The sequence below is a fragment of the Anarrhichthys ocellatus genome, unplaced genomic scaffold (assembly GCF_004355925.1).
Source record: "Anarrhichthys ocellatus isolate YVR2014 unplaced genomic scaffold, GSC_Weel_1.0 scaffold134, whole genome shotgun sequence".
In the NCBI taxonomy this organism is placed as follows: Eukaryota; Metazoa; Chordata; class Actinopteri; order Perciformes; family Anarhichadidae; genus Anarrhichthys; species Anarrhichthys ocellatus.
This window is the reverse complement of record NW_022280164.1, coordinates 207296-232495: the sequence shown is the minus strand read 5'-3', so window position 1 is coordinate 232495 and position 25200 is coordinate 207296. Positions and strand designations below refer to the sequence as shown.

Below are 25200 nucleotides of genomic sequence, written 5' to 3'. Positions count from 1 at the left end.
ACTTCCATAACTGTCCATGCTGGATCTGTCCCCGTTGTTTTAAAAAGCTAAATAAGTTATTAGCATGACTGCATCCAGCTAGCCAAACGTTTCTGGTGTACCAGCTACATTCCCTTTCCTGCTAGTCTGCTGTCTGATTGCGAGGTCAGCCTGATCTGGGATAAGCTCTTTCACCTGTAATTTTTCCGCCAAAGTTCTCCTCTCAAACGGGTCTTGGAGGAGAAGTGCTCGCGCTGGCGCTCGCGCTCGCCTGTAGAGGCAGCCCCTGACGAGAACGCGCAATTTGGGGCGATACAGATTCTGCCCCAAACTGATTGTATTTGAGGACGCTGATTGGCTAAATTGTATGTCACACATTTATATCTTTAATCAGCAATTGGCTAAACTGCTTCATAGACCCGCCTCCTGTGGGCGATTTCTCCAGTGCCCCAGCTCTGCTGAGACATGCAGACAGGCAGAGAGGACATGCAGGGAGCATATATTTTTTGCAGATATCTTATTTTACACTTATTACTGGGTGCATTCCATAATTCAAAAACACAAATATTGACAATTTGTATAATTTATTATTATTATTTAAATTTTTTTTGTGGCTCAAGGGGTGCGGCGCCCTAGCGCCCTCTATTGACCAGCCGCCACTGATATTAAATCTAAATAATGAGAAATTCAAAGTACATTTGACACAAATAATGTAAAAATGGACCAAATTAGACAAAATGGACAAACTCCAACTCTTCACAGAACAATAACATAGGAAAATAATCTATCAATAATAATCTATCAATCTATATCTATTATGTAAGATAACAGTATGCTACACATAGAAAATAGTCCCTGACAAATGTACTTATAAAATTTTGAGAACACAATGAGCAGCCTTTTTAGGTAACTAAAACCCATGGTTTTTACTTTTTTTAAGACAACAAAAATTCATGAGAGTTCATGTCAGAGTGCCACAGACATAACAGGGAAGTCAAAGTATTGAGATGGACATGTTTGGCTGCAGGCCACAGTAGTCAACTTTACCTGCTGTTCCACTGTATCCTCCCACGTGGACTTTGTAGCGGGACCGAGGTTCAGAGATAGAGAACTTGTCGTACTGAGCGTGGGCTGTTTCTCCCTTGTCTCTCAGGTCCACTCGCAGCTCGTACTGACCTCCAGCTGTGATCTTATGCAGGTTGGAAAGACCTGAGTGAGAGAGATTGTATATAAGATGGTACGGTAGTTCAGTGAAGGCTCTGATAAGATATTATCAGATAATACATTATATATATACACTATATATATATATATATATATAGATATATATATATATATATATATATATATATATAGATATATATAGATATATATATATATGGTGCAAACTTCCTTGGCAATAAACGGTTCTGATTCTGATAACTCAAGAAATATATCATAAATATGGTTAAATAATATCTGATGGGTGATAACTGTAGTTGTATTCTAGCTTCAATGTGTATCTATTTCCTTCAATATGTTTATTTAAAACAATAACAAGTAGAAATGTGCACTCAGTAGAGATCTCCATCAGGCATGATGTTCCCTCCCGACTCCCTTCCAGTCAAGATGGCGGCGGAGATAACAAAAACAGAGATTTATCCATCTCGGATCGTGGCTTACTTTAGCGGATCATTACCCATCAGGTATGGAATAAATCTGCACATGCTCCGGTTCAAAGTGAGACCAAACTTTTATTTGGATATCAGCTTTTGTGCCAACACTAAGGCCAAAATGTGGCCTGCAACGGGCTAAGGCTCGTTTTTAGCTTAGCCGTTGGTACTGAAGCAGTTGGTGATCACTTGCAGCTCCTCCCGGCGGGTTAGGAGTTGTCAGGAGTCAGCAGCCGATGACGTATTAAAAAAAAGTGAGAATCACCACAAACGAGCAGAAAAAACGTTAGGCTTATGAGTCCAGCTGTGTGCGAAATTAGCCGTGGACAGACAGACAATCACACACACACGCGCGCGCGCGACCGAACACATGATCTCCCCACAGGCTAACACCTGGCAGAGATAATTATTATAATGACGTTAATCAATGCAGGACTTTTACAGAGTCTGCTCAAAATCAATGGAATGCAATGAATATATAATCACAATAAGGATGCCACTGAAACACTGGATGTTATCCATTTTGGAGAAATCACCTCAATTGCTAGCAAGACATATTGATCATATCACCATATCCTTGTGTTATCCACTGTGTTGTGCCCTGATTTTTTTGTGTTTTTTACCCAGCCAGAATTCATCATTCATGTCACCGAAGCCGGCTGTGTAATTCTTCCAGTTGCGGAAAAACTCCAGTCTACCACTCTGTCGTCTGAGGAAAACCTGACAGATAAAGACAATAGGTCACTTTTATATGAGGGCTTTCAAAACAAAATGAGAATTAATAATATGTGTCCCTGACTTACAATCCATCCGCCTCCATCAGTGCTCATGTCGCAGTAGACCTGGATCGGCTGGCTGTCATCTCCACCCAGATAGATGGTATACAGGTCTGATGTGGTGTCGCCGTTCAGTAGGGCCTGAGAGCAGTCCCTGGGGAATCGGTACAGTACGCCAGCTACGAACACAAAACACAGGATACGATTGAAAACTCAACAATGTGGCCTAGACACAATCTGTAACCAGGCGTAGTCGATGGAACCTCATACTGCTGATATATGTCTGGTCTTTGAAACCAAAGTCAGACAAATGCCACTTCTCTGCTGAGGGAAGATGTCCAGGCCGACATTACTGTCTTTAAGAGGCTGTAGCAGGGTCCGCTTTAAAGCTAGAGTAAATGAAACCTGAAGATATTGGTATCATGGGAAAATAGACGACCCTAGAATACATTGGTAGCACGTCATGCTAGCTTGTCGGGAAGAAGGTTAAATAACGCTCTAAAACAAATTCTTCAAAGGGGTCCCTTGACCTCTCACCTCAAGATAGGTGAATGGAAATGGGTTATATGGTACCCATGAGCCTCCCCTTTACATACAGTACATGCCCACTTTGTGCTAATCCCATGCAGTTTGGGGCAAACATTATCCAATTTCATTTTTTGCCAATTCTGGAAATAGTGTATTTTAATATTTTCTGCATGCTGGGGTACCTAAACAATCTCGGAATTACAAAAAGCTTAAACTCTTGTGTGCGCAATGAGTCTAGTAGTATTCATGTGTGAGGATGTTAGTCGCCATAGTAGCCATTTCACACAGTGAGATACATTTTTTTAACTTGAAACTTCACTGTATAAATTGACCTGTTGTGACTTCTAGGATAAGCACAGCCTCGTGAAACTTTACAACCCCAAACTATAGACCTAGAGCATTCAGAGGATGTTTGGCTCTCCTAGATATATCGACAATAAGGAGGTTTCTGGATAGTTTCCAGAAGCTCACCATCCAATTGCTGAAAAAATGCGAAAAATGATTGCAGAAATCTCTAAATGTCAAAAGTTTTTCATACCAAATCATCACATGACTTTTTTTATAGTGTTCCTCAAGGTCTTGGTGACTGTGTGTGGTATTTTTTTAAATAATTATAATCATAAATGTATAAATATAGCAGCAAACCTGTGTTATAAATGGTATCAACCCATGAAGAAAAGATGTAATGTAAAGTACACACAGCCCACACAGGGACACAGCTAAAATCTGTCCCGTGTGTTTGAGTCCACTCACTGGTGGTGAAGACAGTAGTGATGACTCTGCTTCTCTTTGGACCAGCAATGGCCTGCAGCTTTACTGAATACTCTGTTGAGGTGCTGAGCTGAGCCATGGTGTAGGAGACAGCAGTGGGACTCAGGACCACCTCCTGAAAGAGAAGCACGTTCAGATATTTTATTCCCAAACACATTTTATAGATTGAATGTACTTCTGAATCTGTGGAGTTCTGGTGTCTCTACTCACACGGATGGTGCCGTCTGCAGCCTCGAAGCTGAGGATGTAACCCGTGATGTCAGCGCGAGGTGGCTTCCAGGTCAGCATGCCGTTCTCTGTCTGGATGTTACTGGCTGCCAGGTCCTGAGGGGCGTCCACATCTAAAAACACAAAAGCCTTTTAAATAATTTCATATGTTTTAAGATATTAATTTTCCTGTCAGTTGCACTTTCTCTGTGCCGTTTTATACTTTAATTAATGGAGTCCGGTAGCTTTGGCGAGAGCATTGATAACATCTTCAATGCCCCGTCGGAAATGGACTGTAGAACTGTCTCACGGCAAGGTAAAGCGGCCTTTTTAAATGATGACAACATCGGGGAATTTTTTATGTGGTTTGGTAAAGAGCTCCAAAGAAAGGGGGCAACAAATGTTAGCCCAGGTTCTGCAGTTGGTCCTAGAGATATCTGCAGGCCTCCGTCGGAGGTGGCAATGTTACAGAGGTTGAAGAAGGCTGTATTGGTGATGTGGTAGACATGGGTTAGGAACTAAAGGGTGGGGTCAAATATGACTCTACGGTTAAGGAGTTAGGTGGAGGGGGTGACGATGGAGCCATCAATAGCGAGTATGAAATCCTGAGTTGGGCGGGTTAGAGAGTCAAGGCCGATAATTAGGATTTCAGACTGTAGAGTTTCAGACCTACTACTGTAGGTCTTACACTGATTACACTGACAGAGGTCGGCACACCATCAGTTTGAAGAAGCAGAAATGAGTACCGTTACAGCAGCAAAGCAATGTACTGCTGTGGACGAGAACTTCAGCAAAAATGTATTTCAGCCACCTAAAATGAAAGCTGACTTTATAAAATCAATATCAGTTTTAGTTTATGCTTTATATTAATGAAACTCCATTGAAAAAAACAATGATTTAACCTCGCAGCACACAGAGGCTGCTGTTCTACCACTGCCTCAATTAATTAGTTTGTTATTTTGTTTGTGTTTTTGTGTGACTTTGTTTAGTTTGTATTCACCAAGGTGTCTGGTGGCTTTTGCGAGAGCATAGATAACGGCCTCAGTTCACCGGTGGAAGTCTAATATTCTAAATATAGCGATTTGCTGAGATGTCGTCAACAGCAGTACATTGCTTTGCTGCTGTGCCGGTGCAACGCCTGAAAACGAATATCACGTGACTCTTCACATACACTGGGCATGCGGGTGGGTGCAGATGTAAACAGGAAGTAGATTGATTGCCTAGTTAAAAAAAATACGACAGAGTAATAAAGTAGTCTTTAATAATGAAAGGTCGTGTTTGAGACTTAAGATCTTCTCTAAAATCTTCCTCTATAAACTCAAACAGACACATTTCTTGGAAAGCTTTAGAAGTTTTTTTTGTCAGACTTAACGTTAGTTACAGTGCTGCGGGTCTTGCTCTATCGCTCTCTCTCACACATCAAATTTACTTTAAAATCAACACTTATACATAAAGGTTTACTAGATTATGGGTCCATAAATGTGGTCAACACGTCTCTCACTCGTTCCCTCTCGGTTTCGTTGTTGTCTGTTCTCACTTGTAGCTCTGCTGGTGGCTTAACTATCTGTCCTACTGCTTTTGTTCCTTTACATTTTATCTGCGGACTTCACAATAGTTGTGCAGAACAAAATAAGCATTAATAACGACAGGAAAGTCCTCCGTTTTGTGTCCATCACCCTCCTCAAAGCCGCTAACCGTGACTTCAGACGGCCGCTCCGTAGGGCTGATAACACCGCTGGACACGCCACTCACTAATCGCTCCAATAACAGCTGCTACCTCCGCAGAAATGCAGACTTTAACTGAACAACAGCTGCTAGTAAAGACAACAAGGTCAGCAACAGCTGTAATCAGTTGTCCATGTTAAATTAACCTGGTAGTCGATCGGTAATCAATGTTTTTGTTTATGAATTCCGGAAACGGTCACGTGATTTGGGTGTGACGAATCAGTGAAGGACACGTCATGACTGCTAAGAACCAATTAAGTAGCGAACGTGTTTTTGACCGTCCACGCGAATACGCAACCCCGGCATTTTCAAACTTATCCGTCCTCGGGAGTGTTTTCAAAGTCCTCCGTTTTCTGTGCTCGAAAACGCCGGAGTAGTGTGGACGCTCAGTGTAAACGTAGCAAAACATATGCGTTTTCAAATGGAAACAGAGTAGTGTGGACGTGGCCTCAGTGCCATGTTTGCGCGGAAACCAGACCGAAAAATTAGGTCATTGGAGTCACGGTGGGATTTGATCTGATTGGCAACGACTCTCCAGTTGACGAAGGGCAGGTTGAAAACGTGCCGGTAGTTATTGGGGGAATCAGGATCAAGTCATGATCAAGGTTTGGGTGAAGAGTTGGCAAAGTGTGAAGAGACCAACGTACCTTGTTACAACGGTTGGTATGATATCCTATGAAAAGTTGCTCCTCAATTTTTTTTTTTACATTTTCCTACCAAAGTCAGCATCACGTGTCAAATAAACTTCCGTCTTCACAGGAAACCACTTAGGTTTAGGCACCAAAACTACTTAATTAGGTTTAGGAATAGATTGTAAAATACTTAGTTAGGTTAAGGGAATAAAACTACTTAGATAAGTTTAGGAAACGCTTGTGAACTACTTAGTTCGGTTTAGGCAAGAAAACTACTTAGGTTTAGGAATAAATGAAGTTAGGGTCAGGTTTGGGAAAAGATTGGCGTTTGGATTTAAAAAAACACGCAAGGTCCGTCAATGAAGTACGCAACTTACATGAACAAAGACAACGTTGATTTCTATCAACGGTGTGAATGAATTCCTCCTCTTGGTTATCTCGCACTCAACATGCACTTTTGTTTCAGTTTAAAATATAGTTTGTAGCTACAATGAAAAGTCCACTTGACTGCTTGGCTGCTACTTTGACTGTACTTGGCAAATGGCTGTTTGCTATTTAGTTTTATTCAGTAAAGCTCCAATCAGCTTTAAGGAGGCAGGAATCCTCACCAGTGGTAAACTCGGTCGTAGTGGCCGCACTCTTGGCCATGTCCCTCACAGCGTACACCTTCACAGTGTAGTGTGTGGCCGGTGTCAGAGAACTCATGTCAAACTCCACCACGTTTCCCGACACACGCTCCATCACTGGAGCCACTGGAAGGACACAAACAGGCAGGCCTTAAAGTAGCACATCAAGAACAGACATGCAAGGTAGGAGGCTGAATGTAAAAAAGGAAGCAGACTTGTTTCTGATGTCTCTGACTGATATCACTCTTTTATTTTAAAATGAATGTTGGGATATTGGTCATGTTGTCTCACGCTGACACGATCAAAATGCCTCCCCGAGGATCATCAGTTCAGCACCTCAATCATGATTCAACAATGGAACCGTAAAAGCAATTTCATTTGCAATAAAATAGTTTTTTTCTGTACAGCATGTGTGATTTTTCATATATCTATATGTATTGTATGTGTTGCACATACAATACATATTGTATGTGCACACACATGCATGTGTGCACTAGGTACCTGAGTCTGCACTATAGGTGATGACGTAGCCGTCTACGATTGCGATGGCGGGCTGCCAGAGCAGCAGAGCTTCGGTGTCTGTGATGTTGATTGCAGTTAGACCACGGGGCTTATCCAGAGCTGTAAATACACACACACACACACACACTGAACTGCATCCCTGTTGATGGAGCTATTGTGGTGGAATGCTGCTGCCTAAACACAAATTACTGTAAATGTGTTGGATAAAAAAACACTGTCACCTTGTTACAGATGAATTTTAGATAAATATTTGCTTTTTGTACTTGTTAGAGACCACATCATTTTTCTTCCATCAGTTTTTTTGTCTTATCAGTGCTGCATGTGTTGCTGGAATTGTTCTAAGTGATTGTTGTGTAATACATTCATTAAGGCAAGACACTACAGGCAAAAACATTGTTTTTGTCTTCCTTCAGTCTAGTGGGAGGAAAACATCGAAAATACACATTTATGTGTTTATTTTCCTACTTTGTCTATTTGCGTCTGTACATTTCTCCAAAAATCACCAGAAGTGCCTAATTTGCATATTAACATATCAGTCAACTTGTAATACAAGAAATAATTGTCTTAATGTGAGTAATCAACTGGGGAAGATTCATCTTGATAATCATTAATTCATTTTTTTATCCTATTCACCTGTTGTGTCCTCAAAATGTCTGAATTAGTTATTTCTCAGACTCTGATCCAGAAATCTCTACTTCAGTAGCTGTTACGTACACCAAACTTTACAGTTTCATTCCTCTCTATATTCTAAAGGTTTTTACAGAGGGCTTTGTACAGATATGGCTTTGTTCAGATATCATTCATAGACTGATTTATGCAACATTTTATTATTAAAAACATGGAGAAATGTTAAGGCTGTTGACAGTATTTTCAGATTTTAAGGAGTGATACAAATAGATATCTAAAAGTTCCCTCTGTAAAAACCTTTGACTCTAATATGTCAACAAAAGGAAATAATTTTGAAGCTAATATAATTCTTCATTTATATGTAGCCTTTAGATAATGAATGTGTATGTTCCACATAAGTCTTACCTGTGGTGACGCTGTCTGATCCAGGCTCACTCTCCTTTTGACCCTTGATAGCGACGACAGTGACCTCATAGGTGACCCCGGGGGTCAGGTTGGGCAGCACAGTCTGAGACTCAGAGCCGTCCACTGTCAGCGTCTTAGCATTACCTGTGAGTGGACACAACAAGTCATCTGGGTCAATATAATTAAGATATTAGAAGGTTATTTCATGACCAGATTTTTTTTCAACATGACCAGATTTTTTTTCCACTCAGAAGAATCATTGCACATTTACAGTTCTTTATAGTCAACCGAGACAATATGAAATGTAAACAATATAACGGATTTGATTATTAATGGTTGTTTTAAGCATTTTTGTGTTACCCATATACACTACAATGTGTTGTTTTTACTCCAATGTTGAGACATTTTAGCAGTTTTGTCTCTATATTAGTATAGTATAGTATAATTTTACAGTTGTTTCAAAAGGACTATCTGTATATCATTTACCCACCTTGAATTCTTGAAGAAAGCTTTGTTTTCCTAACATTGCTCCACAACAAACAGAGAATTAAAAAAAAAGTGAAACGTCTTGATGAATGAAAGCAAATGGGGGCCATGTTTAACAAAAGCAAAACTAATGCCCATTGAGTTCAATTCATCAAGAACTTTTTTCCATTTATTGATTCTTCTTTGAGAAAGTTTTTTTCCAAGAATTCAAGGTAACACATAGTGAGTTACTGATACGCAAATGGTGATTGTTTTTGGGTGAAGTATTGCCTTAAGGCCAATTAGGGATCTGATATCCTCCAAGCAGAGTTTCTTGAATCCCACAAAGCCGATAATTAAGTGACTTCATCTCAAATGTAGAACCCATGGTTGTAAGTGACTCATGGAAAGAACAACTAAGCTTTATAGCTTTCTACTCTTAAAGTGAAATATCAAAAAATTAACTTAAATATGGACTTGATAGTATCTTTAATGATTACTGGTTGTATAACAAACTTGTGTTAATAACTGAAAGGACATACTCGGCTGCCTTTTTATGGAGCATTTTTTAATGATGACTAGTATCTACAGAGAGTAAGGTCGACATAGATATGAACTGATATTTAAAAGATGAAAAAAAAGATCTTCTCTATCTCTGTTACCTGGCAATTTATGAGGGAACTTGACATTTATGTATTTATTAATCTAATCTGCTTAGTTATGGGTGCAAAATTCAAATCTTCATTACAGTGGGTGCTGGATCTGAAGGGGCTTTACATGCAGCAATCACATTGTAATGGTTCTTTACTTTTCCCCCTTTGAACTGAAAAATAGAAGATTATGTTTGATTTTTAAAAAAATATTTTTTGATGATTATTTCAATTTGCTCTGGTGCCACTCCCTCCCTTCTTCAGTGGAAGTACCTATATAACTAGTCACTAGGGGGCAGAAGTAGTCTATCATTGGAGAAAAGAGTTCTCCCAGCAGATGATGGAGGATTAAACTGATTGATAGGTCAGCAGTGAGAATGTCCATACAGCCTACAAAGCCACTCAAGACCTGGAATATACTTATCTGGTAGGAAGAAGGTTAGCGCTCCAGGTTAAATCTTTATGTTGTAAATGCTTTCTTCCTCCACCTTTCTTTACAGTTTAGTTTCAACTTTTTGTTTCATGACAGTGCTGCAATAAGTGGCCAGTTCCTCCCTGTTTCAGTAGTGAATCAAACGTAAGCACACTGACCTCCATGAGCAGGCACATAAGTCACCCTGTTGTTGTCCACCCGAGCCTTTGGAACCACCCAGTGGACTGTGGCGGACGTGTCGGTGACGTCGGAGAAGCGGATGCCCTTGGGCGAGCCCAGGTCTGGCACAAATAGAACAGACACAGCAGGTAGGGGCAAACAGAGACACAATGCGGGTTTAATTCATATGTGCACTGCCTTCTAAGACTGGTGAGGACTGGAAGTATGCCATTTACATACATTTTCTGCTTCACAGTTAACAGCAGACAACAGAAGACACATTATTTACATGTTATTGTAGCCAACCAGATCGGATACAGTTTTTTTAAAAGAATAAAGTGAAAGAGAGAGTGCGTAGGAGAGAGCAAGGTGGAACAGACAAAAGGGGCGCCTGGGGAGGCCCGGGCTCGAGGAGAGAGACCCTTCCTGGCTAACCAGCGAGCCACAGTATCTTGCGTGACAGACCCGAGGAGATTAACTTGCCCCCATTTCATGGCAACACAAAAGTGAAACATGCGCCACGCAACCCAAGAGTAAAGCCTCACCCCCAGGGAGGACAGGAGACACAGCCATAGACACCCGTTCTATGTGACACAGACAACTGCTCCCCCTCACACACACACACACACACACACACACACACACTTTACAAAGAGCGACTCCAACACATGGGGCCAGGCAGTCAAAGACAACATTCAGGAGGACCGGACGGAGACGACACAATGAAAGAAGCAGAGTAAAGAGCTGAGTAAATGTCTTGAGTGGGGGTCGACTTATTATTCGTTTTCAAAGCATTTTCTGATAGTTCTGGGTTGAAGCTGATCTGCTTATACCTGCAGATATTTGGCAACTTTAAATCGGATAATTTTTAATAAACAGAATCATTAAAAGATCCAAAGTATTGAGAACACCACAGGATCCTAAATTCTCCACTAGAACCTGGAAAATACTACAATAATAATACATTATCAATATAGCTGCTTCATGTCCATCAGATCAGACCGGCCAAGGCACATTTTTAAAACAAGGTTGATAAGTAAATACATATCTCGGTCTAATTCTGATCCAGCAGCAGTTCGGGGGCCCTGAGATTAGCAGCCCTGAAGCTGGTCCTTCTGATCCCAGAGTGTGTTCTTGGACATTGCTGATTGTGATGACAGGCCTTCTGCCGCTGTCTGCTGGAACCCCTCTGGAGCATCTGACACAACGCAACCAGAGCTGGTCGTCATCGTTAAAAGTGATTATTTTCTTAAGATAACCTTTTTGATTTTGTCAAATTGCAGTCTTAAGGGCCTTGGACGAGTACAGCGCCATGACGCTTTGATACCAGGTTAGAAGACAAAAACACAAACATGTATTAATGACCATGTTTTCATGCTGTTACCACAAAAAGACAAGTCTGACAAGAGATGACGTGAATGCACATTGACCACGCTGACAAGTTCCCCTGATTTCTCATTTTCCACCCGTTCACCGTGTACCTGTTCTCACCCCCTCCTCTAAAGACTTGGAGCGTCTCCCCAAAACGAGCCCAAAGATTTCAACTCTGTACTCGGTGTCCTCGGTGAGATCTGTGATGGCCGAGCTGCGCTCCTCGCCGCCCAGCACCAGCTCGCTCGGCTGGCCCGGGCCCTCGGCCTCGCTGACCATCACGACAAAGGTGTCGAAGGCGTCCTCTTCAGCCGTCCAGGCCAGCCTAAAGCTTTCAGTGGCGACATCGGAGACTAGGAGAGCCTTCACCTCTGGTTCGGCCTCTGAGTGACAGGGAAAAGTCAGTTTTGCTCCTCTGTGGAACTTAAGAGTGCTTTGACATTTGAAGGAACATGGCAGCGAAAGAGTGTGTTCATGTCTTTGTGTAAATGCCAGCATTGGTTATATGGAAGCTCAGCATCAGTCAAGAAATAAAGAATGGAAAGAGAAGAGTTTCACCGTATATCTGGTGAGAAACACAGAAGGAAGTTGACCCATCAAAGCCACGGTGGTTAGTAAAATGAAAATCGGATACAGTTAAGATTGTGAAGGAAATTTTAGTAAAATAATATATTTCTCTGACTTAGGCTACTAAACTACTGTTTGAACTTGGGGGGTGGGGATTCAATATGCAATCTGAAATGATGCCTTTGAATTAAAAGATGTGCATTTCTGTTCATATTTCTGTCTAACTAAGTCGTTTTGCTGTGTTAAGCTAAATTGTTTCCGTGGTGGCGGAACATCATTTTAACACACTATGTGCCTCCACCATGTAATAAGCTGTAACAAGGTTGTTGTCATTTCTCTGAGATCACGTTGCAATATGCCATTGATTGAAGAAATGTGAATAAAAGTAAGTCTGCGTCTTACATTAACATTAGCTTGTCACTGCGAGGCAGTGGAGGCACCACGAATAAAGGTAAACTTAAATGCCTGGTCACACCAGTAAGTGGCCAAATAAATATTCAAGTCTTTGTGAAATAATTTGCTCTAAAAGATTTACTATTATTACCACTCATAGAGCTAGCTGCTGTACTGCTGTAGCTGAGCTAACTGCTGAACACTGAGCTAGCGATAGTCAGTCACAATAGCTTGAGCAAGCTCTGAGCTTCTCTTTTTTTCCTCTATAACGGGCGGTTTACTCCTCCTGGGCTTTTTGTATATATCATTTAGGTTTGGTTATTCACGATTGGATATACAAGCTTGCTATCTAACTTTTTTACTTTTTTTTTTCAACTGACAGTTGGCAAGCATGTTTTGTGGCTAACAGGGCAGTGCATTTACTAGGTTTATTCAAAAGAACCATTTCTGTTTTGTGGAGCAGTTTATACCGTGACAGATTTACTGAGCACCTACAAGCGAATCCACTAATCGCAATGATTCCCTTGGAGTCAATTGATTCCGATGTCCTTATTTCTGCTAAAAATTGTAGGTTAGGCAACGTAATTCAAATTAAACAAATGACATGATTCTTCAAAATTATTTAAAACTTTGAAAAAGTAACATCCGTGGTCTGACCCATCTCATTCTTGTGCAATTCCTAGGGATTACAAAGTAAAAGAGGCTTTGTCAAACTACAGCTGCTTCTCTTAGAACAATGCTCAAATACAGTGCAGTGCAGACATCTCTGCAGATGGGAGTGTGTGCATGTGGTGCAGTAAAAGCTGGTAGTTACGCAGTCATTAGCAGCAGCTAATAATGGAAGTGATAGGAAGAGAGGCTGAGAGACAGCAGGAGTCTACAGCTGGTGGAGAAAAAGCTCAGTTTCTCCAGAGAACGAGTCCACTGAAGCTAATTAGCTGGATAAACTTCCGGTAGCAGCACAGATGGATCCATGGACCAGACAGAGCTTTTAAAGCAGCCGGGATAGAAGCAGATATAAGTGGGCTCAGGAAAGCCTCAATAAAGCCCAGAGCCACTGCTCATTAAAATACTGCACCAAATGTGAGGGTCTCAGGGGTCCTTGAACTAGCCTGAATCCTCTTTTTTTTTTTCATTGTGAGGGAAAACGCATGAGGCATTTGTTGTGAGGAGAAGCGGTGAAATGAGAAGCAGAGCAGACAAATCCCAGGGAGCTGTCACTCTTCATTAACCGCCGGGCAGCTTTAGCTGGTCAGTGGAAGAGAGGGAGGGCCGCATCCATCAGCTAACATGTGCTAGCTTGCTACTGATTTCACCCTCCCACCACCACCACCACTCCTACCCCCCCCCCCCCAAGACCTGAGGGAACACAATCCCCGCTCACAGAAGTGAGCCTGTTATTGGAGGAGGTGCGTGCCGGTGCCAGCTAACCTTCTGAAAAGGCGCTCTGCGAGCAGAAGTCCAGAGTTCCAGTCTCGCCTGCTAACTTTACAAGAGCAGCTTGTGGTGATATGAATCACAACTGAGCCGAGCTTGTTTCTGGGTGCTGTCCACATCTCTTTGTGGTCCCATCAATCATTTGTTGCGGTAAAAAACTCAAACGTTTTCTCGCTCCCCTTTCAGTGAAGGACTTTACTTCCCCCTCAACGTCTTCCTCCAGTGGAACGATGATGACCACCGTGCATAGCATAATCAAATTAGTCGGCGCTTGTGTTCACAAGTTGGAATGTTTTATGGATTAAGTGATGCTAATGAAAATATGTTAAAATGGTTTCCCCAGCTATTAGCATGCAGACAATGGGCCGTGTTGAGCGCATGCCATATTCTGCGTGGCCCCAGAAGCCCCTGGCACCCTGAGCACCAGGGGCAGTGGCAGCATGAGAATGAAGAGCGGTCCAGGCTTGGGGGAACTGGGGATGCATACAGAAGAGAGGCCTCACACAAAGTGACAAAAGCGCCTCAGGGTTTTTTTTTTCAGTCCTCCCATCTTTCTTCCAGCTGACTGATCCTCATCAGTGAAATGCTGAATGATAATGTTGGAATAGATTCTGAAGAAAGAAAAATGTTAACCGTGGTTATAAAACAGTTATATATAGTTGTATAGGGTGACGGTGAGGGTGTTAATCCTCAGAAGGTATTTTGTTATGATTTATTTGTGAAGGTGCCTTTGAAAGGCACCATTAGCAGATTTCGGTTTCGCTGTTAATGACCCACTTATTAGGCACACACTGTAATTCTCAGCACGGTAATCCCGGGTAATGACTGTGTTTGGTGTAGTGGGTGGGGGAACCAGCGCACCTGTTGTGCCCCAGTTAAACAGCACACTGACCTTTTTTATGTGTTTCTGCCTGTTCACACAACAGACCAGGTGCCGTTCCAGGCTGGACTCGTACCAACAGGCAGACTGACAGCTCAAAGTTGGATGAAACGCGTATCTGCGGCTGGACTAATACGGATTGAATGGGTTTTGTGTGGTTGCTGTGGGGTGTTAAGAGTGTTAGCCCATTTCACAATCCCTGCATCAAAGGCAGGGATACGTGCATGATGAATGGCTGATGAGGGGGTGTTGTTTGGGAATTTGGATTGAGCACTTTGTTGAATGGATAGAATATTTTGTTTACGCCGTGAAGAATAACTTCCAGCTCAGTGGCTAGTAGATTGTCTACGCACACCTTTTTGAAATGTACCTCCAACGCTAAAGGTAAACCGTTCATGCTCATAAGACGGGAGTTGAATTGCCCATGGGGATGGACAAAACAACCCTCCATCCCTACAGCATCACGTGATCAGTGACAAAGATCGGTCAAATTAAGGTCTTGAAAACAGTTCAACTTATTTTGAAGCCAATGAAACTGGTTGATTTGACTTTTTTAAGACGGTCATTTTTTGAAAGACCTGGGAAAAGTTTGATAGTACAAACAAACAAGAACGCCTTTCAGAGCCAATTCAACACACCAGGTCTGAATCGTCACCATTTGACAACTGCAAGTAACTGTTACTCAGAAAGTCCACGCGTGTCCACTGTGTGCAGCAGAAGAAGAAGGAAGCAAAGGAAAGAGAGAGGCCCCGGCGTTGACAGTGTCAATACCTGTGATGGTGTCTGCAAAGACAGGGTCTAAGAGTGCCCCCCTGTACACCCCGTACAGATTGGCCCTGTACCAGGTGATGGAGGACAGGCCAGAGATGGCGAGGCTGCGAGCATCGGCGGGCACCGTGTGGTTTTGCCACTCGGCGCCCGTCTCTGCATCGGTAACCTCGATCAGAAAGGCCTCGAACGCCCCGTCCTCAGCAGACCAGGACAGGAGGAAGCTGTCCCACGATACGTCGCTGACGGTGACGTTGGTCACCACAGGCTTCTCCTCCTCTGGGTGATGACAAACACATCAACATGGAGTTACAGGACAGACACACAGAATGAAGACAAAAGGTTAGAGCGATACAGGTCTTTCATAGCCAATCCTGGAATCTTTTGGACTGAAACTCGGCTAACAAGGAGTAGACAGCTGATTTTAGAATTGTTCCAGAATTGGCTTCATATATCGGTCTAACCTTACCACAGACAAGCACACAAATTTTTGGGTTCCATTTGAATCTTTCTTGTTGACAACAATGACTTTTGTGAAAGATATAAAACAAACAAGACTGAGCTTATGCTCAACATTCGATGAGTCCTCCTTGCAGCTGCAAAAATATGATGATCTCTCATTGTATTTCAATCAATTCATTTTGCTGTCAAGAGAAAAAAAAGAGAATAGGTCTTCACTTTGTCTGAGGTGGAAATTGTCCCTTATTTCCACCACAAAAGGCCTCATTATCAATGACCGCCTATAGCCATCTCCTCTACATTACCATATAAGTGGGAAGTCTTAAAGATAAAAAGCAGCAGACAGACATGCTGATGCAGTTTGTGCGCATTAATGGCTGTGAATGAACCATTAACATTTGAAGGTTCAGCGTAGCCCGACCGGTATGGCAGGAGTACGCCGTCCACTTCAAAACCCATGGGAAGGCCATGCAGAGCCACGCACAGCAGCCTGTAATTGGAGTCCATTGAGTGTGCGAGCATTCAGGGAGTAGATTAGAAAGAGATGGAGATAGATGTTGCAGGTAAACATCAAGGCTCCCATTATCCTCTTTTCACTGTGCGGCAGAGTGGAGCGCAAATGGGGTGGTAGACAATGGGAGTGGGATTGGGGGTGGAGGGCTTTGCTGGAATCAGCTGATCATCGCTTGTGAGAGCTCATATGGACATGGAAAATGCATTTGCTGTGTGATGTGTCTGATGGGTTTCTGGCCGTGTAGTGTGGGGAGGATTTGAGTCAACGTTGTGTTCACTGCTGCAAACTTTTCTCCTGAACTTGCAATAAAGTTGCAGTGAACGATACTTAGTACAGCAGCACTTCACTTTAGGTCCCCCTACTTAGCACTCTTCAAATTTCACAAATGCTTTGTTACACACTATAATGTATCTACATTATAGTGTACAAGTGTTTGTATAGTGTACAAACAAAGCATTTGTGAAATTTAAGCAGGTATAAGTGTATGTGTTTTTGTCAATGGCAGCAACTCCTCCTGTGAACACCCATAAGTGGAGGCTAATGTAAACAGATAATGAATGACAATATGGGAAAACGTAATGATATAAAATGTGTCTGCATATGAAAATGTAAGGTCCTTCTATATTAACAAGCACTTAAAAACAACTACATTATAGTGTGTTATAAACCATGTGTTTAATGTTTTTATACCACTTATAAATACTAGGTAGCAGAGGTGGGAGCAAGTAATTTTTTGGCAAGTCACAAGTCTCGAGCTTTAGCATTCAAGTCCCAGGTCCTACACTTTGAGTCCTAAATAAGTCAAGAACTTTTCACCAGATGCAATTGTATTACTTTTTTTTTTTTAAATGTATGTTTAATGAAACCTGTATTTATTCGTTAAAACAAGTGCGACTGAAATTAATCATGAAAAAAAGGTTTGGGGAAGTGTCGATTTGCTGGGAATGAATAGCGTTAATGTTAATTGATTCAGGAAATGAAGGAAGATTCATTTATTCTTAGCTTTTTAAATAACATACTTTTTATTCTTTGGGCTTGAGGCAGTTTTTTAAAGTCAAAAGGCTCAAGTCCAAGTGAAGTCACAAGCCATTGGTGTTAACTCCAAGTTGTAATTGCAAGTTTTTTTGATTTCGTCAAGTCGAGTCTGAAGTCATCAAATGTGTGGCTTGAGACTGACTTAAGTCCAAGTCATGTGACTCGAGTCCACACCTCTGCTAAATAGGGTTGTTATCTCAAAGACAAAAATACAATTTGGCTACAATTCTCTTTAAGAGAACTCTTACATTTTTAAGAAAGCACAATTTAGGGAAAGTAAAAGGAAACATTCTGGTTTCAGCTAGCTGATATAAAAAGCTTCCTTTTACCTTGCTTTCTAAATTATATTAGTAATTGAAAAAAATAAAATGTTAAAGCCCAGCTACAGTTCTGGTTGTCCCATGCAGTTGAAGATATGTGTCATGACTAAAAGAAATGGTCTGCTTAGATATCGCCTTCTCATGCTGATATCTGCCATTTGATCCACACGCATTCATGTCACCTTCAAGATGAAAATCAATCCGTCCGTGCATGCAGGACAATGACCTCACTTTTTTCATGCTTTATGTTCTCTGTTTTTCTCCACAGAGAATCGGTTGCTCATGCGCTATCTTCCTTTGAAGTATAACACACCAACATAATGTCCAAAATAATGGCACTAGAAGAGTAAATTGAAAGGCAATGGTGTTTTGCGCTGGTGGTCAAACATACAACATATACCTTTTACAGTTTGTGGACAATGAAGACGCATGCAGTTTGGCAACAGAAGTTTAAAGCTTGCTAACTCGTCTGGACGGCTGGGTCAAAACGTCACTTCCGTTGCCAACATGCAGGAGCCGATTTTTGATGACATTGGCTAGAAAAGGGGTCTATAAGACTCAGTGCACATCTGATACCAGTTTTTAAGACTCCTCTATTGTTGTTTTTTCAGTGTAATGACCAACAGCAGGCAAACATGCTGTTGAATTTCTTAATTTGTACAAAGATGGGGACTGAATGTTGGGACTATCAATCGTTATCATTTCCACATGTCTGTTGTCATTGTTCCCCGAGGAGAACTCTTCCAGTCAGCTGATTAACGTAAATTATGATAATCCTGGTTTTTGTCTCCAGCGTTCCGTGTTTGAATGACATGAGTTTGTCTCTGTGTCTTTCATTCAATATCTCAATTTTCAGAAGCACATTTCAGCTTGGTATTGATTCCGGAAAGCTCTTCCAAAACACCCGAAAAAAGAACAACTCTAGTGACCCATCCTGTGACTGTCAGACACATGTAGAACCACATGCCGCTCCACCGTCAACCCCCCCCCTTCAATCCCTCCTGTAAAACGAGTGTGATCCGTGTTTGCGTTACGTGTCTGGAGACGATAAAGGATGCGGATCGGTCCGGGCTGCGGATTAGAGGGCTGCTGATTTCAGAGACAATGTTTTAACAGGAGTCCCAGCATGTGGCCTTTTATCTGACAGACTCACAGTTCATCGTGGTCAAATAGCACAAAACCAGAGGGGAGCGGGGCTCACGCCAACAATTATCACATGAATGAACATTGTGCTGGCTGCACACATGTCCATACAGCCCCCCCCCACACACACACACACACACACAAATACACACACTCAGTTTCACTCTATCTCAGTCTTTTTAGCCACTCAGTCTCTCAATCATATGTGCCACACATGAGCACACAGACAAGTGGACATAAAGAGTGGACACGTGCATGTGCACCAAATATTTCAGCCTAATATTAAAGGCAAAACTTCCCCACCTCTCTGCTTTGTTTTTGGCACTCAGCTTACCCAAATGATAAAAAAAGCTGACTTTCTTCTGGTGGTGTTTAGCCACGGAGATCAGATTTTGATTTTATCTGCCCAGATTTTGAGATTTCTTTACTTGTGTGAGTGAGATCTGGAAGATCCTTGACCAAGACAACAGGGTACAGGAGTATCGGGGCAGCCAGAGGCAAAGGTCAATGGTCCCGTCTGAGTTTAGTATAAAGTTGTATATATCAGTTTTCAGGTTTTTAGTGACATGGAGGCAGAACAAAATACATTTGCTTTATTGTGGCAGTATGAATTTGATACGGCTAACAGATCCAACAGACGGAAGGCAGCATTAGAATGAATTTGCAGATTCTGAAAACATGACGAATGTCAGTCCAATATTTATTTTTTGGCCAATCATCTGGCTCTTTAGCTGCTAAATGCTCCACTTTGTTCACCAGCTAGTGCTGGGCAGGAAGCTAACATTAGGGTTTATCAAAGCTTTTTCGCTGAAAATAGTATCTGCTGTGGCTAGAAACAAGATTTAGCAGTGAGATTGAACCAAAACAGTAAAGTTGTGGGTTATAAAACTGAAACAATTTTGGTGAAAGCTATAAAAATGCTTAGTAGTAATCCAGTCAGCAGAAAAAACACGGGATACATTGACGTTTCTGAACCAAAAATGCGTTGGGGCGACTGTGGCTCAGAAGGTAGAGCGGGTCGTCCCTCAATCAGAAGATCGGAGGATCCCCAGCTCCTCTAGTCCATGTCAATGTGTCCTGTGGTAAGACACTAACCCAAAGTGCTCCTGAAGGCTGTACCATTGGTGTATGAATGGGTGAGAATGATTAGTTAGTTCTTTAGTTAGTTCTGATGGGCAGGTGACACCTTGCATGGTAGCCTCCGCAGTCAGTGTTTGAATGGGTGAATAACGTAGTGTCAAAGAGATTTGAGTGGTTGGAAGACTTGAAAAGCGCAATAGAAGTACAAGTCCATTTATCATTTACATTTCATGAATACATTTCATATCATCTTTGTTTCAGGCTTGCAGAAACGTACACCGCCATGTGGTAAACGTTGTGAAACGATTGGTTAGGTTTTGGCAACAAAACTACTGAAGGTTAAGGTGAGAAAAAACATCATGGTTTGTGTCTTAACAGACTCTCTTACGTAGTTGACGTAACAAGCGTAAAGTCAACGTTTAGTTTTGGTTTCACACAGAACACAAACAGCAGTCTGCTGGGTGAAAGTCCCGTTTGTTTGACCCACCCAACACCGCTCCCACCTGTCCGTAGTCGACTTTTTCGATATATCACGTCACTTGCTCTAAGCGTCACTCCTTGCTCGGACCAAAGGCAAAAACGTCGACATTCAACGTATCATTGTTTTCCTGCAAACTGGGCTGTTTGTTGAGCTGAGGGGGAACGGAGTCCGAGATCATTCTTAGTGGGTCCGTCGCTCTGAGAGTAAAGACATTAGTCCAGCCAGTGAGGTAACTCAGATAACACTTTTAATTGTTCTCATAGAAAAACCGGCCGAGGCAAGGTCATTGGGTTATAATAACCAGGACAGTGTTCCTGGAAAACCAAAACGATCTGCATGGCTACCGCGTAAAGTAAGTGAGAAAATAAGGTTTTTGTATTTTAATTTAAAACTAGGAATTTGTTGAGATTGCGCACAAAATAGCCAAAGCCAGAATTCTTATCTGGGTATATTACTGAGGTAAGTATCTTAAATGTCAGTGTTTTCATGTTGGAATGAATGCTAACGATAAAACTCCAGACATATGTGCCAAAAACTCTTTCAGACACACTACTGCTTACTAGCTCTCAGTTAGGGACATTTTTCTTTTGAGGATGCTGACCTGTGGGTGCTGAGATGGTGGTGGGTGCGCTGGTCCTGCGGCCCCTTTCGCCGATGATACTGATGGTGTACAGCATGCCGGGTGTAAGGCCCCTCAGGATGTGGGACTCAGAGCTACCTGGGACCACGTCCTCAGCCCTGTGGCCGTCGGCGGACACATAAACCAGTCTGAAGGAGTCCAGTTTGGCCACGGGGCGTTTCCACTCCAGCATCATGGTGGTCTCCGTCACCTCTGCCACGGTCAGGTCCTTGGGAGCGTCCAGGGCTAATTAAGTAAAGTAGAGGAGAGGTTGTGATTGGAGTTTCAAGATTTGATACTACAAATCTTAAAACTTGTCCAAACTTGAAGCCATTATCTGAGATGTTTTATTTGAATTTCTCTTTTGCTACACTTAAGTGTCAATCAATACATTAACACAATATTAATTCAACCAACATCCATCTTGGGAAACGGTTGTGTCTCCTCTGCCACAGTAGCTTGTTTTATGTCCATGTTTTAAATCAAATAAAGACCAGAAGAACTGGGCAGTTCTGCAGCTGGAGCAGCGAAAGCCACCGTGGCTGTATAGTGAAAGACAGCATGACCGTACTTTTCATAGTGAATAACTAAAGACAAGGCAACAAAGTACTGGAAAAACATGTTTGATTGACAGAATATTCTGATGAAATGAAAAACTGTGGAAAGAAAAGCACCAAAGAAATGACTTTATAAAATGATGACACACCAAAAAATCCTTCTTGGTAGAAATGTGGTTGAAATTACAAAATTAACTGCAGAATTTGGGGACTCAAAGAGGAAATTAGATATTTTCTATATGAGATGAGTACAAGAAAAAAACATAATTTTATGCTCTGGTCAATCTTTATATTTTTGGGCTACTTTGTTTTCATATCATTTTTTCTTTCAGACTAGTGGAAAGTAAAACATCCGAAATATATTTTATGTGTTTATTTACTACTTTGTCTATTTGTGTCTGTAGATTTCACCTAAATTCACCAAAAGTTACCATTAAATAATGCCTCATTTGCATATTTAACCATAATGTTTCAGAAAACTTGTAATTCAAAAAAGTATTGTCCTCATATAAGTAATCAACTGGAAAAGTTTCATCATATCTATTAGTAAATTGTTTCACCTTATTCACCTGTAGTATCTTCAAAATGTATATTGCATACCTATACATCTCTTTAAAGGCCGTTTTCTCTCAATGAGTCTTTTCTCAGACTCTGATCCAGAAATCTCCACTTCAGTATAGCTCTTACATACACCAAACTTTACAGTTTCATTCCTCTCTATATTCTGAAGGTTTTTACAGAGGGGTTTGTTTATATTCCATTGATAGCCTGATTTATACAAGATTGTATTACTAAAACATGTAGAAAATGTATTTATTTTTTTATGGCTGTGACAGTATTTTCAGATTTATGGAGTGACATAAAAATAGATCCAAAATTCCTTCGTTGAAAAACTTTGACTCTAGTACACAGCAATGTTTTACCTGGCTTTATCCAATGTTCAGATTTCTGTTCTAGAAATGTATACAAATTAGCACAAATAATAAGAAAATTCATCATTTACATATTTAAACATAAAATTTCCGAAAAACCTATTATACAAAAATAGGTTATAATAATCAATTGTTTGATGGTGATATCTTCCAGTTAGAATTTGTACCCTATCCACCTACAGTGTCTTCTCAGACAGCACACTCAGAGATCAGATATAATCCAGACTAGTAAAGTGGTTGGGAGGCAGATTTTGTTAAAAGAATGGAAGACTCGGGCAACCATCTTTTCATGAATTCATCTGTGCATGGTGGCCTTATTTGAAAAATATTCAGATTGAGACATTATTTGTTTGTTTTTTGTTTTTGTTTGTCTTCATTGTTTGATGCGTTACTGCAACTGCATTTTCAGGCGTAATGCGAAGCAGCTCGACTGCAGTCAATAGAAAGACGCCATTAGACTCAAATTCACCCGGGGCGACAGTAGTGTGAATCCCGGGTCTGTGTGGCTGAAGTAAAAGGCACATGTAGAACGTGATTATATCTCACCGGTCACTGCGTTGGTGGTCGTCGGCAGACTCTCCCGCTCGTCCGTCACCGCGGTCACACCCATCCCGTACTCGGTGCCAGGTCTCAGGCCTACAGAAATAAAAATCAACGTAATGTTCAAATCCACCGAGTATTCACCAAACGAACGACGGGGAGACTCTGCAGTCAAGTGGGCAGTTGTTTTGGCTAGTGGCTCCAGTGCCTACGGCAAAAAAACACTCTCATGTTGCTTGGCTGCACAATGGATTGCAGACTGATTGCATTTCACGGTAAGCCTGCGCTCGCTGCGGAACATCAGCATTGTATTTGCATTGATGGATCTATAGGGCCCTTGTGGCGGAGCAGGAACACTACTTGCTATGATACAGCGGGCTCCGGAGGCCCTTTGGTCTCCACAATTAAGCCCTCTCTCAGCCTGATCACCTCTAATTCCTTTATTAACTCCCACAGAGGTCATCACACGCACAGTCTTGCAGCATGAAATTACACCTAATGCCCGGGAAACTCATTATCAATAAAATCACGAGCGTGAAGGCAATTACGGATAATAACTGTGTGAAAGAAGTGCTGATGCGTGTGTGTGTGTGGAGCCGAGTGGGATGTCGGCTGAATGGACACAGTGCTTTTATTTCCACGGGACGGGCCTCCCAAGGACAAAGAATTGGGCCAGACAAAGACACTATTAGCCTGTTTTTGGAAGCTTTTTTTGTTTTGTTTTGTTTCTCATGGCGTCTAATCCTGCCATGCCACAGCACACAGCGTAGAAACAAACAGGGGGAAGAAAAAAAACACACACATCCGCCTCAAAGCATGGCTTTATAATGTCGGCGGTGCAGATAGATGAAAAAGTTTGAGCGTAGATCTCACAGGGAAACAATCGGCAGTGTTATTCCATTTAAAGTTTGAATGCCAGACCCCCCCTGGGTGGTTTTCTAATAAAGTGAGCCTTTTGTAGACGGGCAAACATTTCACGACAGGAAACAAAGGCAGCCCATTCTGGAAATGAGCAGGCAGAATATAACACTGACCATTTAACGGGGAGCACCACAAACACTTGGCCGAAACAATTAGCAGAATAAACACTTAACACTGTATCTTTTTTTTCCCACAGACGCTTTTCAGCTGTGTCATTTGGATACAAAGTGGTAATGGGATAACAGACAAAAAATGTATCAAACAAGGTTGAAGGGATTTATTGCAAAATCCCTTCAACCTTGAAACATACCAGTATCAAACATGTCTGAACACAGGCACTGGTCTAATAATGAAATGTGTTGAGGTACTCACAAATGACTTCTGAATAGAGATTAAAGTCTTTAGTCTACATCATAGATATCAGCGTTGCCGCAACCTGGCAACCCACAAGTTTTTCTGATTAATGGTTCAACCTCCGAGTTGCTGGCCTGCCCATCAGGAGCCACTTTCGGTTCAATGTTTTGCCCAATGACACGTAGGGCTCTATCTTACACCTGGCGCAAAGCAGAGCACAGCAGCGCACAACAGCACACAACAGCGCACAACAGTGTACAACAGTGCAATTGTCATTGCTACTTTCAGGCAGACGCAGTTGTTATTTTCACGTTCAGTGCCCACGATGTATAAGTAGCAAATGTTCTTGCACTCAAACTGGTCTAAAGGTTCGTTCTCAGTTAAATAGGTTATCAGTACATATGCTCACATGCATTATTTAAATGGAGTCGTTGATGGGACAGAGGTTTAGGGGACAGCAGACTGCAGAGGGCGGGCCCACCTGGCTTTTAAATGGAATGGGAAATTACTCTCTGACTCTCTGTAAAACGCACCTATGATTGATCAAGAGACTAAATAAAACCCCTTTGCCCCTTGCGTTAAGATTAGGGTTAGGTTTGGTTAGGAGCGGGGCACTGGCACAAGGGGGCAAGGGTTAGGGTTAGGGTTAAATTATAGGCTGTTTAAGTAGCA

General features: G+C 41.8%; 1 protein-coding gene across 3 annotated transcripts in view; it reads right to left on the bottom strand.

The window, feature by feature from the left end:
• The window catches only part of tncb (tenascin Cb), a 53266-nt gene that overhangs the window by 2343 nt on the left and 25723 nt on the right, over positions 1 to 25200 (bottom strand). Inside the window, exons 9-21 of one of the 3 annotated variants that reach the window (XM_031877346.1) lie at positions 23260 to 23349; positions 21207 to 21470; positions 15577 to 15852; positions 11639 to 11911; positions 10157 to 10279; positions 8451 to 8594; positions 7398 to 7517; positions 6879 to 7022; positions 3917 to 4047; positions 3689 to 3821; positions 2435 to 2586; positions 2255 to 2351; positions 1027 to 1188 (exon numbers count right to left, since the gene is read on the bottom strand). In XM_031877346.1, the coding sequence (XP_031733206.1) occupies positions 1027 to 1188; positions 2255 to 2351; positions 2435 to 2586; positions 3689 to 3821; positions 3917 to 4047; positions 6879 to 7022; positions 7398 to 7517; positions 8451 to 8594; positions 10157 to 10279; positions 11639 to 11911; positions 15577 to 15852; positions 21207 to 21470; positions 23260 to 23349 (2109 nt within the window). The remainder of the gene's footprint in view (positions 1 to 1026; positions 1189 to 2254; positions 2352 to 2434; positions 2587 to 3688; positions 3822 to 3916; positions 4048 to 6878; positions 7023 to 7397; positions 7518 to 8450; positions 8595 to 10156; positions 10280 to 11638; positions 11912 to 15576; positions 15853 to 21206; positions 21471 to 23259; positions 23350 to 25200) is intronic. The other 2 variants (XM_031877344.1, XM_031877345.1) reach the window with 2 other exon arrangements.